Source organism: Gorilla gorilla, chromosome Y (assembly GCF_029281585.2).
Source record: "Gorilla gorilla gorilla isolate KB3781 chromosome Y, NHGRI_mGorGor1-v2.1_pri, whole genome shotgun sequence".
In the NCBI taxonomy this organism is placed as follows: Eukaryota; Metazoa; Chordata; class Mammalia; order Primates; family Hominidae; genus Gorilla; species Gorilla gorilla.
Window position 1 is genome coordinate 10673156 of NC_073248.2, and position 14359 is coordinate 10687514.

The 14359-nt window shown below is 40.6% G+C and overlaps 1 protein-coding gene across 1 annotated transcript in view; it reads left to right on the forward strand.

Annotated features, from left to right (window-relative positions):
- Nucleotides 1-374: 374 nt before the first annotated feature.
- The window catches only part of LOC129530428 (matrix-remodeling-associated protein 5-like), a 39979-nt gene continuing 25994 nt past the window's right edge, over nt 375-14359 (forward strand). Inside the window, 2 exon segments of the mRNA XM_055377254.2 lie at nt 375-679; nt 14073-14202. Of these exon segments, the coding sequence (XP_055233229.1) occupies nt 492-679; nt 14073-14202 (318 nt within the window). The 5' untranslated portion in view covers nt 375-491.

The window sequence follows — 14359 nt, forward strand, 5'->3', positions numbered from 1 at the left end:
CAGAACCTGGGCGAATGGACAGGCGTGTGTTTGTTGTGTATATAAATATGTAATGGCTGAGTTGTTGTTGGATGCGGAAACACAACATTTTATTATTTCTTTTATTATGGAAACATAAATACAAACCTCTCTTTTTCTTGTTCTCTCTCTCTTTCTGTCTCCCCCACCACCCCCCGCCAATTTCATACCCAAATTACAGAATGCAAGACAGATTTCCAAATCATAGTATCCAAGCCAAGGATGAAGACTATATTCTATAGTCATGATTAAAGTGAATGGTGAAAAGTTTAGAAAAAAACCATGTTTCATCTTTCTCAGTTCCCATGGTTTAAGCGTCACTACAACACATCGTGTGAAGTCCTGGGAAGCTTGAAACCCTGATGCACAATTGAAATTTAAAAATTGCCCACAGTTAGTCGGTGCTACCTGTGAATAAGCGCATCTCTTCGTTGTTCTACCTCAGGTATCCGAGAATCAGGCACCCCGACAAGATGCCCAGGCGCGCGCACTGGGGGGCCTTCTCCGTGGTGCTGATCCTGCTTTGGGGCCATCCGCGAGTGGCGCTGGCCTGCCCGCATCCTTGTGCCTGCTACGTCCCCAGCGAGGTCCACTGCACGTTCCGATGCCTGGCTTCCGTGCCCGCTGGCATTGCTAAACATGTGGAAAGAATCAGTTTGGGGTTTGTACCACCTTCTTCCCGAACCATCCCACTGTCAGTACGTGCGTCTTGATCTGGTTTTGCAATGAGTGTATGTGCATTTACCTAACTTCATTTGTGCATTTCATCTGTGTAGCTCTGTCGACAATTATGGAGCTGCAGATGGGTAGAATAGAGAGGAAAAGTTTTAGTTATGCTAAATGCAGCTTTTTCGATGATTATCTGAATATATCCCTTAGCTGCCACTGCTGTAAGGTTTATTAACAAGCAGCATGAACAACTTTAGAGTCTGTTGAGAAATTGCCTTGATAGCATTTCTTTAATATATTGTAGAGGTGAATGCATGAGAAACACACTTAAACATACGAAGATGATTTAAATAGACTTCAGCAACGATTTAAGAATAATAAAAATAAGCAGAACATCTGTGCCATTTTATAAGTCATGTAGATGATAGAATTGTGACTTTAAGGCAGGAAAAGAATTCCTGCAGATTTTGGCTATTAAAAATGTCAACATCTTTTTTAAAACCTATTTTGATGTGGTGTGCCAGGTAGAATTTTAATATATTGGTTTCATTTTATACGCACGAAGGTTTTGTGGACATAAGTGTTAGGTGCTATGAACTACAGGTGCTCAACTGCAATTTTAATAGTCAACAATCATTTGGAGTTCATCAACAAAATGTATTAGCTACTTTCTAGCATCTATCCCCAGAACAACTGATTAAATTAGTGTCTGAGAAATATCCACCATGGAGATCTTTTAATAAAAATAAAATGTCCAGATTTGAGCCAATGCAAAATAACTGTAAACGTACCTGGACATCTTATAGAACAAAGTTAAAAAAAAAACTTTCCTCTATTGAGAGTGGTAGAAAAAGAGAATGAAACACTGAGATAATAAGATGGAAATTTCTCTATCGACAGTGGTAAAGTCAGAGAATGAAGCTTTGAGGGAGTAAGGTGGAAACTTCCCTATTGACAGTGGTAGAATTAGACAATGAAACGTTGAGGGAATAAGATGATAGTTTCCCTAACCCATGGCAACAGACCATTAAATAGCTTTCTCAGTGAAATGCTGTTAGACTTTATGAGTTGACCACCTGAACATCCAAGCACAATGATGATAGCTCACTGGGGAAAACAGCTTGGCGTTGCCAGAGGAGGGAATAGTAACATGTAAGCCAGCTTCCCTTTTTACAATCTTGTAATTTATCGGACACATTTCTTGTGTAATGGAAGTAAGAAAAAGGGAAGAGGTGCTAAAGTCCATTTGCTTTATTTATTTATTTATTTAACTTTAAGTTCCACGATGAATGTGCAGAGTGTACAGGTTGTTACATAGGTATATGTGTGCCATGGTGGTTTTCTGCACCTATTGACCCAACCTCTAAGTTCCCTCCTCTCACCCCTCACCCGCCAGCAGGACCTGGTGTATGTTGTTCCCCTCCCTGTGCTTCTGTGTTCTCAATGTTCAACTCCCACTTACGAGTGAGAACATGCCGCATTTAGTTTTCTCTTCCCCTTGTTAATTCACTGAGGATGATGGCTTCCAGCTTCATCCAGGTCCCTGAAAATAACAAGATCTCATTCCTTTTTACAGCGGCATAGTATTCCATGGTTTATATGTACCACATTCTCTTTATCCAGTCTATCATTGATGGATATTTGGGTTGATTCCTTGACTGCTAAAGCTCATTTGAATCCTGAGAGATAGCGCATGTGATATTTGAAAGTGAAGCTTTAACTGTAACTTCTTTTTATTCCACCCTTGGTGTGCAAAATGGCTCTGTCTAGGAATTGTTTTTTATACATGAACCATTTTAACACATGGTCCCACTTGCTGGGATTAACCACCTCATCTCTCAAACCTAGCACCTTGGCAGGTCCCATGCTGGGGGTACCATCAGCCAGGCCTTGGTGGAGCCTTCTAAAAAGTGTGGGGCTGATGCAGATATATATATTGCTATATATCTGCATCAGCAGATATACACGTATGTATATGGTGGTGCTTCCTGCACAGCAGGTTTGTGTGTTTGTGTTGTGTGTTGGGAAGGGGGATATCAGGCTGGAGATGAGGGTGGGGACAGTCCCTGTGTGCACCCCCCTCAAAGAGGTGATTTGTTTAATGGCCAGAGACTTACAGCACCAATAAGACTATTACTTCTGAAGTTGTTTGCATGTCATTTACAGTTTCTGGGATGCTTTTCTTCCTGTTCATTTTTAAACTGAAGTACTTTGTAAGTGCAAAACATAACTAACCTCTAAATTACAACACCATTTCTGATGGTTTCATTTTAAACAACTCACAATAAAGATTCACTTTAATGTGGGAATAAAACAGACATACCAACATGTTAATGTTTCTTTTTCCTATTGATGCCAGTAATATCTAGAGACAGTTTTCTGTAATATTAAAAAGAAAAGAAAAATTTTAAGACCCTAGAGAATCACTTCACTGCATCAACATCTATCCCTTCCATCTGGTTTAATCTGTAATAGGAACTAATATACTATTGGAAAAATATCACTAATAATATTATAATAGCATTGTTTCAGAAAAATCAATCTCAAATTAGGTAATGAGTCCAGCATCTTGGACTTTGTTGGGGAAAAAACCTGAAGCAAGAGCAATGTCTAACAGATAAAACTCAGAGATTGATTTGTGTTTTAACAGTCTGGAGAAAATATAAGACTCTCAAGGAATGAGGAGTTGTTGGCCAAGTGCTAATGAAACCTATTCCCACACAGCTGTTTTTAGGATTCTTTGTCAGCATTGGTCTTTCCTGCTTGGACAGACTAAAAGCATTTCTGAAAATTGCTTTCCAAATATTTTTTTTCAGGAACCAACAACATAGCATCCACCTAGAGATGGATTTACAGACTCTTAAATATTTTTTCCCTCGATTAAAAGACTGGTTTTGATTATGACTTTCTGCAACTTTGACAATGCCCATACTCATCCATTTTATTTTAAGTTCTGCCTTGTGATATTAACCAGAACCTATGACATAATTTTGCAAATATTGTCTGCCATAAACATTTCATAGAGTCGGTTATATATTCAGTGATTGTCAATCAATAGGTGATGAAGATAGTCTGGAATGTAAGCCAAGGGGCTAATAAGCCACAGAACTGCACTTTGTACAGGGTCATCCCAGTCTCCAGTTAGGTTCAGTTCCCTGAGTGTTGTGCTAATTTCCCAGACTGTCTACTGATTTTTAGAAGGATGCAAAAAGGGGACATGTATACCCTCGGGTTCTGAAAGGGGGTACTCAAGTGATTCCCCAGGCTTTTGTCTGTCCCAGAATAACCACCCCCCTCCCATTCTCACATCTGGCACCCTTGGCATCTGCATCTGCAAGCTCTCTAATGCCCATTAAAAACAATCGGGGGAAGATGAGAGTCAGGCACATTTCTGAGCTGATGTGGAGCCTGTCCCAGACTTTGGGTGCCTTCCCAAATAGGGGGAATTATTCAGATGTGAAGGGAAATCAACCTGTATTGATCCTTTGTTCCTATTTTCCCTTCTTCTCCACTTTGATAGTTGTCACCAAAATTCTTAGGTTACTTTTGACATTCAGCTATCCATGGCTTTAATATGAGTCATTCTGTCTGTTTTTCTCAATATCTGTCTATCTATCTATCTATCTATCTACCTACCTATCTATCTATCTGCTTGTCACCTATCTACCTACCTAACCTCTATCTCTATCATCAATCAGCCAATCTATCTCTCTACCTACCCATCATCTATCAGTCAATCTTTGTTTCATCTGTCTGCCTATCACCTACCTATCACCTATCTCTAGGGGTTTGGCCCACCAAACCCCTCTACTCTCCTTCCTGTCCTTTAATTATTTCCTTCATCTATCTATTGATCTCTCTATCCTATCATCTATTAATCAATCTACCTATCTATTCTCCATCATCTATTTATCAATAATCTACCTACCTGTCATCTCTACCAATCAATCTCTATCATCTATCCATTCTATCTATCTATCTATCTATCTATCTATCTATCTATCTATCTATCTATCTATATATCTATCTATTATTTGTCTGCCTTACATTTACATAGGCAGACATACTATCTATGATAGTAGTTATCAACAATGGATGAGTTTGCCCCTGGAGAACATTTGGCAACATCTGGAGACCTTTTTGGTGACCACAACTACGGAATGAGAACATAGCACACTCTTGAAGTAAAATGTGGTGAGGAACATCCAGCTGTTTCTGACCCATTTCAGAGACTGAGCCTCAGAACCCTATCTTCTCTGTCTGAAGATCTGCCTCCCGTGGGCTCTGTTCAGATTATTTACTCCCAGGGCTCTGTTCCATCGGTTGGTTGGCTAGTCTCCTCTGAATGTGCATCGTGGATCTTCATCGTGGTCTTGATCCCTATTCGCCCCTTAGATGCTTACGAAATTCTCAACCATCCCATGGTAAATACAGCTTTGAATTCTTTCCCCAACACCTGTCTCTCTCAGCCTTTGCCATCCAGCAAATGATAGCATCCCCCCACATGGAGAATCCTCCCCTCCAAGCTTGTCCTCATTCTCACTCCCACCACTCAGCAATTTCTGCTGGCTCTTCCTCTAAGTACATTTGGAAATGTTCTGTATGCTTTCATATTTACTGCCTGGTTGTGAATCCAGCATCCCTCAATTTCTCTGCAGGATTCACCTCATTTCTGCCTCCCTCTCTTGCCCAGCTCTGACAAGTTCTTCAGGTAGTGGCTAACATTGCTGTTTTAACGCATACTTCAATTCATGTCACTCCCTTCCTTAAACCCTCCAATCACTCCCTTTTGCACTTGGTGTAAATAAAACATAGTCCTTCCCATGTCTTCTCAGCTCTTAGGTAACCTGGTCGCAGACAATCTCACCTACTCACCTGATACCATTATTTCTCCTGCTTGCTGTATCTAGAGAAATCTCAGCATCCAAGAAATGGAAAAGGATTTTTTTTTTAAGATGGAGTCTCACTTTGTTGCCAGGCTGGAGTGCAGTGTTGCTATCTTGGCTCACTGAAACCTCCACCTCCTCGGTTCAAGCAATTCTTCTGCCTTGGCCTCCCAAGGTAACTCCTTACCTCAAGTGATCCACCCACTTTGGCCTCGCAAAGTGCTGAGATTACAGGCATGAGCCACCCACATGCAGCCTGGAAAAGGATTTTGGCGCTGACATCAATTCCCTTTTGTGTGTTCACCATTCCAGACAGATTTGTTCTAAAATCCTAAATAATAATAAACACAACACATCTGCCCAAAGATTACCTAGGATTAGAGCAGGATCTCCTCACCTCAGCATAACTGACATTGGGGCACTATTATCATTTTGGATAGGATCATTCTTTGTTTTAGGTTGCTGTCATGTGCATTGTAAAATGTTGAGCAACTTCCCTGACCTTCACCCATTAGATGCCAGTAGCACCTGCTTCCATATTCGTGATCACCAAAAATCTCTACACATGATGACAAATGTTCCCTAGAAACAAACTTTTCCCTGGTTGAGAACTACAGCCACCGATAGACAATAGACAGACAAACAGGGAGACAGAAAGACAGACAGAGAGACAGACAGATGATAGAATGATTGATAGATAGAATGATAAAGATAGATGATAGATAAGTTGATAGATAATAGGATACTAGATGATAGATAAGACAGATGATAGAATGATACTGGATAGGATGATAGACTGATAGGTGATAGAGATAGATAAAAAGTAGGTATGTTGATAGGTAGGTGATTGGATGATAGATAGAATAGATATACATATGTAGAAAGGTGATAGGTAGATGACAGATAGATGTGATGGATGGATAGATAATAGAAGATAGATAGATAGGATACATAGATATTAGATACATAGATGCCATAGATATTAGATACATAGATGGATGGAAAAATAATAGATAGATAGATAGATAGATAGATAGATAGATAGATAGATAGATAGGTAGATATGGTGGATGAATAGATATAAGATAGATAGATAATGGAAACATGATAGGATAATAAGCAGATGATAGAATGATAGCTGATAGATGATAGAGATAGACGAAAGGTAGGTATATGGGTAGGTACATGATAGGATGATAGATAGATGGAATAGATATAGGTACATAGATAGATGATAGATAGATGGATAGATAGATACCCAGATACAGAGCTGGATGCAATGGATAGATAGGTAATAGATGGTAGATAGATAGTAGATAGATAGATAGATAGATACATGTGATGGATGATAGATATATGATTGATAGAAAGATGGATGTGATGGATGGATAATAGATGATAGATAAATAGATGTCATGGATGAATAGATATATGATTGATATATAGATGATAGATAATAGATGCTTGACAGATGATAGGATGTCGAGAGATAGGATTATAGATAGATTGATAGATGATAGGTAGTTAGGTAGATAGATACAGACAGAGAGACAGGTAGACAAATTTGTACATGCTAAGGTAAGGTTACCAAATTTGTGCAATCTTTATGTTTAGGACTGAATCAATCTGGGTTGTAGGTGCCATCGTGTGCATTACAGGATGTTGAGCATCATCTCTATAGAGAACAAGTCAATGGCCATGCTATAAAGCAGGCAAGCTTGGTGAGTCTAAGGAATAGAAAGATGGCCAATAACTCTGAACTTTATGGCAAACAGCAAAATACCAGAGAGGTAACTAATTGTCCACCATGGAATATTCTTCTAAAATGATGAGGCCATGCCCAAGTGGACCAAGAATGAATCTCTGGAAATAAGATGAGGCATTTTGGAGCAGAGAGTTAAGAAACCGAATGAATAGTAAGTCAACCAATAATGGAGTGAAACACTGAAGCTACACCCAAAGCCAAGTTCCTAATCAGGATCAACAAACCAAACAGTGAGCTTTTGTATAAAGCAATGAAAATCTCTGGGTGTCTTCCTCCATTGGGAATGCCTTTCCCCAAGAGACCTGTACATGGTCACACCCCTTTGCTTCTGAAGCCCTGCTTCAAATCTCAGCTCCCCAGAGAGCTCTGCCACAGGCATTGACCCACCAAACCCCTCTACTCTCCTTCCTGTCCTTTAATTATTTTCTTATGAAATCCACGATTACCTGAAATGATCTTTTTCATTATTTTTACCCTTCTAGTCATCCTTCTTGCTAACAGAGCTGAGCCCTTGCCTATCTGGTTGACCCACCCAGAATAGTAACTTGCAGACCCACAAAGCTCAAATTATAGCTGTGACTGCATTGCAAGATGAATCCATGCACATAGAATCTGTAGCAGACATCGTTTCATATTGAGGGAATTTCAAACAGCATCTCCCTTATTTTTCCTTTCATTTCTCCATCTCTAAAAGCATTAGAGCTTGTTTTCAGAGCCAGCTACATCCTGAAGGCACATATAAAGCTGACTTGTACAATGTTTTTGCAATTATTTAAAGTAAAATTCAAATGGCATGGCATTCACTATTGTAGACGCTACAATTCAGTGCCATTTAGTACATTCATACTATTGTGTATACATCATCTCTATCTTGTTTCAAACATTTTTAACACCCTAAAAGGAGATCTCATATCCATTAAGCAGTCATTCTCTACTCCCTCTCCTCCTCCAGCCTTTGGGGACCACCACTTTCTTTCCTGTATCTATGAATTTGACTATTGTGAACATTTCATATATATGGAATCATACAATATACATTTAATATACATGAAGTCATGCAATAAATCAGCAGTCCCCAGCCTTTTTGGCACCAGGGACCAATTTCATGGAAGACAATTTTTCCACAGACAGGGTTGGGGAGGAGGTGGTTTCGGATGACTCAAACGCATTACATTGTTGTGCACTTTATTTCTTTTATCATTGCATTGTAATATATAATGAAATAAATCTACAACTCACCATAGTGTAGAATCAGTGGGACCCCTGAGTTTATTTTCTTTCAACTAGACAGTTCCATCTGAGGGTGACAGGAGACAGTGACAGATCATCAGGCATTAGATTCTCATAAGGAGCGCACAACCTAGATCCCTTGCATACCCAGTTCAGAATAGGGTTTGTGCTTCTATGAGAATCTAATGCTGTCACTGATCTGACAGGAGGTGGAGCTCAGACAGTAATGCCAGAAATGGGGAGTGGCCGTAAATACAGATGAAGCTTTGCTGGCTCACCCACCACTCACCTCCTGCTGTGCAGCCTGGTTCCTAACCAGTCCGGTACTGCTCTGTGGCCTGGGGTTTGAGGACCACTGCAATAGGTGACCTGTAGAGGCTTCTTTCAGTGAACAACACGTTTCAAGGGTCACCCACATCATAGCCTGTATCAGAGCTTCATTCCTTTTTGTACTGTGCATTTTGAGCAATGATTACTGCCATGTAGACTTCTACTCTGTAGTCGGTGTTTCTGAAAAGTACATTTAGACTCTCTTTGCTTCTCACTCACATGCATTGCATTTTTCCTCATGGAAAACAAAAACCTTCAGTCAAACAAAAACCTCTGAACAATTCTGAGGATGCCATTGGCAAACCCACCTTGTAAGAGTTTCTTGGCCCCCTCTTGTGTGCTAGATCATCTGTGCTTGTTTAAATAAGAAGAAACAAGGTATTCTCCCTTAAAAATAAGAATGGTGGCCAGGTGCAGTAGCTCATGCCTGTAATCCCAGCGTTTTGGGAGGCTGAGGTGAGCAGATCACCTGAGGTCAGGAGTTTGAGACCAGCCTGGCCAACATGGTGAAACCCCGTCTCTGCTAAAAATACAAAAATCAGCCAGGTATGGTGGCAGGCACCTGTAGTTGCAGTTTCTTGGGAGATTGAAGCCAGAGAATTGCTTGAACTGGGGAGGTGGAGGTTGCAGTGAGCTAAGATGGCACCAGTGCACTCCAGCCTGGGTGACAGAGCAAGACTCCGTCTCAAAAAAATAAAAAATAAAAATAATAGTGGCAACTTAGGATGGTCATTACGCGTGACTGACACTTCATTTATCCACAAGATGGGAACTTAAAAACCCTGCAAACACAGCAACAACAACAATAATGTCCCCATTGTAGAGGAGAGGAGACTCATGGAAAACACTGAATACATCCAAAAATTTAAAGTCACTATGGTAAAATACAGGTATCTTGAGACCAAAGCTTCACCTTGCATTCAGGGACCATTAACTGAGGTGGGAGAGGCTATCAATATCTACTTGACACTTTATTTTATTTAGCGAGTTGAAACATATGGAATTAGGGTGCAAAAGTTTTTTGAAAGATAATGTAGCAAAGAATGAATTAGAAATGTATCAGTTAGATTTCTACTCTGGAGTCAGCTGAAATCGGGTCTGAAATTGGTCATTTGAGTGTCTCTGAGAAGAATCACTGAATGGACATGTTTATGAAAATTATGATTCTTGCATGATTTTTACATTATTCATATTATGCATGAATTTTTGAATATCTGAATAGTTTTTATTGAATGTCTTTATTCATATAACATATTGCTCATTATTCCCCTGCCTAACTACATTTTAGTTGCCATTTTTAACTCACGAATTCTTAGCATGTCTCTTTTTGTGTCTTGCTTGGCTGTGACTTTCCCTTTGATCTCCCTGGTATCAGCCTTGGTCTACCTATTCCCTCCAGAAACTCTGTAGCAGTCCTTGACACAGAGCAATGTCTGAGTGGCTGCAGACATTATGTCCTTTAACCCACACAGGGCTCTCTGAAAAAAGAATCCTCAGTAGCATTACTAATGAAGAGTTTGAGCTTCCAAAAAGCTTGGTAACTTCTCTGGGATAGCCAGCGGCCAACGTGAAGTGAAGTGTGCCTGACCTCAAAACATGAGGCCTAGAGGGTGTGGTGGCTGACATCTGTAATCTCAGCACTTTGGGAGGCCGAGGCGGGTAGATCAGTTGAGCTCAGAAGGTCAAGACCAGCTCGGGCAACATGGTGAAACCCTATCTCTTCTAAAAATACAAAAATTAGCCAGGTGTGGTGGTGTGTGCTTGTAGTCACAGCTACTTAGAAGGCTGAAGTAGGAGGATGGCTTGAGCCCAGGACACAGAGGTTGCAGTGAGCCGAGATTGTGCCATCACCCTCTGGCCTGGACAACAGAGCCAGACCCTGTCTTGAGAGAGAGAGAGAGAGAGAGAGAGAGAGAGAGAGAGAGAGAGAGAGAGAGAGAGAGATTTTTCTCTGGTTCTATCTCATCTGTAAGGATCTCACCTCTACACACTGGGACCCCCATTCCCCACTCAGCTTGCCATAGTCAACACCTTCCTTCCACTTTATTATACTCTGCAGGAAAGTGCTGAGCTGATGATTGGAAAAAATGCACCTCTTTCTTCTCTCACTTGGAATTTTACCCAATGAGGGGTTCATAGTCTTTAACATGAAATAAAGCTTCATGCCCTTGAATTTCACTTGTCTTTGCAGCATTATCTTTTGGGGAGTTTTGCACCATGATTCCATACATTTGAACTCACTAAATAAAATACAGTGTCAAGGAGATATTGACAGCTTCTCCCACCTCATTTAACAGTGTCTGAATGCAGGTTGAAGTTTTGGTCTCAAGATACTTGGATTTTGCTCTCACTGACTATATTCTTGAATTCATTCAACATCTTCTGTGAGTCTCCTTTTCTCTGTAATGGGGACATTATTGTTGTTGTTATTGTGTTTGTGGAATATTTAAATTTTCATCTTGTTTTATTAAGACCAAAATACCACTAGGTAACAGGAAAAAAACTTTGGAAAGGAACAGTGTGTGGTTTAACCCCCTTTATCCTTATTACTTGAAAGTTTGGAAAGTTCCTTCCTTCCTTCCTTCCTTCCTTCCTTCCTTCCTTCCTTCCTTCCTTCCTTCCTCCCTCCCTCCCACCTTCCCTTCCTCCCTCCCTCCCCGCTTTGTCCCTCTGTGTCTTCCTTTTCTCTTTTTCTTTCTCTTTCTTTCTTTTCTTTCTTTCTCTTTCTTTCCTCTTTCTTTTCTTTCTGTTTCTTTCTTTTCTTTCTTTCTATTTCCTTCTTTCTTTCTCTCTCTCTCTTTCTCTGCCTCTTCTCCTTCCCCTTCTACTTCCCCTTCCCCTTCCCCCCCATCCCTTCTCCCCTCCCCTCCCCTCCCCTCCCCTCCCCTCCCCTCCCCTCCCCTCCCCTCCCCTCCCCTCCCCTCCCCTCCCCTCCCCTCCCTTCCCTTCCCTTCCCTTCCCTTCCCTTCCCTTCCCTTCCCTTTTCAGTTTTGCTCTGTTGCCCAGGCTGGAGTGAAGTGTCACAATCATGGCTCTCTGCAGCTTCAACCTCCTGAGTTCAAATGGTCTTCCCTCCTCAGCCTCCTGAGGAGGAGTTGGGACCACAGGCATGCATCACTACACCAAACTATTTTTGTATTTTTTGTAGAGATGAGGTTTCACTATGTTGCCCAGGCTGGTCTTGAACTCCTGGGCTCAAGTGATCATCCCACCTCAGCCTCCCAAAGTACTGGGATTATAGGCATGAGCCTAGCCTATCCATGCCTAGCCTGAAAAATTTCTTGAATCTGAGTTTTTGCTGTAGAAAATTAGCCTGCTTCATGGGGTTTAGGTGACAAAGGGCGAAAAGTAATATGAAGAGGACAAGGCTCAATTCCAGCTAAGTCTTCTACCTTCTATATAATCCAAGCATGCCATATGGTACACAAATAGCTGTGAGCCCAATTCTTTCAATATGTTACCTCTTACCAGTGTTAAATACAAAACTTAGCTGACAAGACACTGGAGTAATGCGCTAAAAAGAAGCATGGGAAATGTCATGTAATCAAGAAGAGAGAACTTCTATTTATGATTTTTCATTGACTACATGAGTGAAAATGATGAACAGGAAATAGGATCATCTTTTAGTATATTTTCCTCATACACCATATTAAATCTATACAACATTATTTCAATAAAGTGGGATGAATCTAATTCCATCTGATGTTTTCTTTGTATAAATTTGTCTTAAAGAGAATAATGCAATTATGAAAGGAGGCCTTTGAAGAGTTTGAAGCAATCAAGATGAATGGTTCTTCAGGGTATAGCTTATAAATTTCCTGCACTCAAGAACTTGTAGCTGAAAGGTGCTTCATAAGTCTGGGTCTTAGGGGAATTGCAACTAACCCAGTGTTTCTGTTGACTTTTGAATTGTCATCCAGGCTTGGGCACATATGAGTAAGAAAATTGGACCATGCTGGCATCTTCTGCATTTAGCTATGAGCTGTTCACTTGTGTTCTCTGCTAATTGATTTCCTTTTATTTAGGTGATAAGGAGAAGCAATCAATGATATTACGCTAGATGTGTTATATCTCAGCAGAAACAGTGATTTATGGTAACAGCATGCAGGCCTGTCTGTTCATTTTTCAAATTTCTTACCCAGGGGTCCAGTTTAAGCATTGTTGTATGCTATTACCAATATGGCAATGATAAATTTCTAAATTGGTCAAGAAAGCATCTTGGCAATTATATATGCAACAATAAAAACCAAAAACTTAAAACAAAAAGAATTCATCCTGAGGACAGGTTACAGGAAAAAAACAAAACAAAAAAGAAACCTAGCATGTCTACGAGTAATTCTGATCTTCCATCAGACATGGCAGCCTGTCCATGGGAAATAAGAGTGTTGGTGTCTGTGGTCAATGTTTCTATTTGGCCTTTAGCATGGAGCTGTCTCCTTTCTTACCATATGCAAAGCAAATTCCAATGCTGTGGATTTTCCCGGCTCTGCTAGCCACGTGTCCCTCTTTATTACTGTCGCTTCAGCACAGAGTTTCCAAGAAAGAGACAAGTGGAACAGCCTGATGTTGAATTCTAAATCCTACTGATGGACACAAAATAGCCTCCTGACCACATCAGCATATTCCAAGTCAAGTTCTCCATGAATGTTCCTTAGCAGACTGAAGACAAATAAATATGTGTCACTACCTCTTGACCCCAGAAATAGGGACATGAAGGGATAAATGTCTTTGGGAATGGCACCCCTATAACCTGAGAATCACTATTTCATGGCCAGGTACAGTGGCTCATGCTTGTAATCCCAGCACTTTGGGAGGCCCAGGCAAGAGGATCACCTGAGGCCAGGAGTTCCAGATCAGCCTGGGCACATAGCAGGACCCTTTCTCTACAAAAATTAAAATAAAAAATTAGCCAGGGATGGTGACCTGTGCCTGTAGTTCCAGCTACTTGGGAGGCTGAGATGGGAGGACTGCTGGAGCCTGGGAGATTTCACCACTGCACTCCAGCCTGGTTGATGGAGTAAGATTGTCTCAAATAAATAAATAAATAAATAAATAAACAAACTCACCATTGTGCTAATTTGCTCTTGAGCTGGCTAGAGAAGGTGGGAGTTAAGTGTTTGCTATTTCTTATCTTTATTATTATTATTGTTATTATTATTATTATTATTTCTTAGGTTTAATAGCATACAGGCCCTTTTAGAAGCCTCATTTGCAGGACTGACCAAGTTGGAGCTACTTATGATTCATGGCAATGAGATCCCAAGTATCCCCGATGGAGCTTTAAGAGACCTCAGCTCTCTTCAGGTAAACCCATGGCACTTATAAGTGTCATCAATTGCATCCTCAAAGACCAGTAATAAAGAATGGAAATTATGTCATTCTCTTTAATGATCAATAAAGCAGCTATTTTTTTACATGAAAGACATGCTTCATGTCATTACTCTTCAGCTTTCTGTACTGG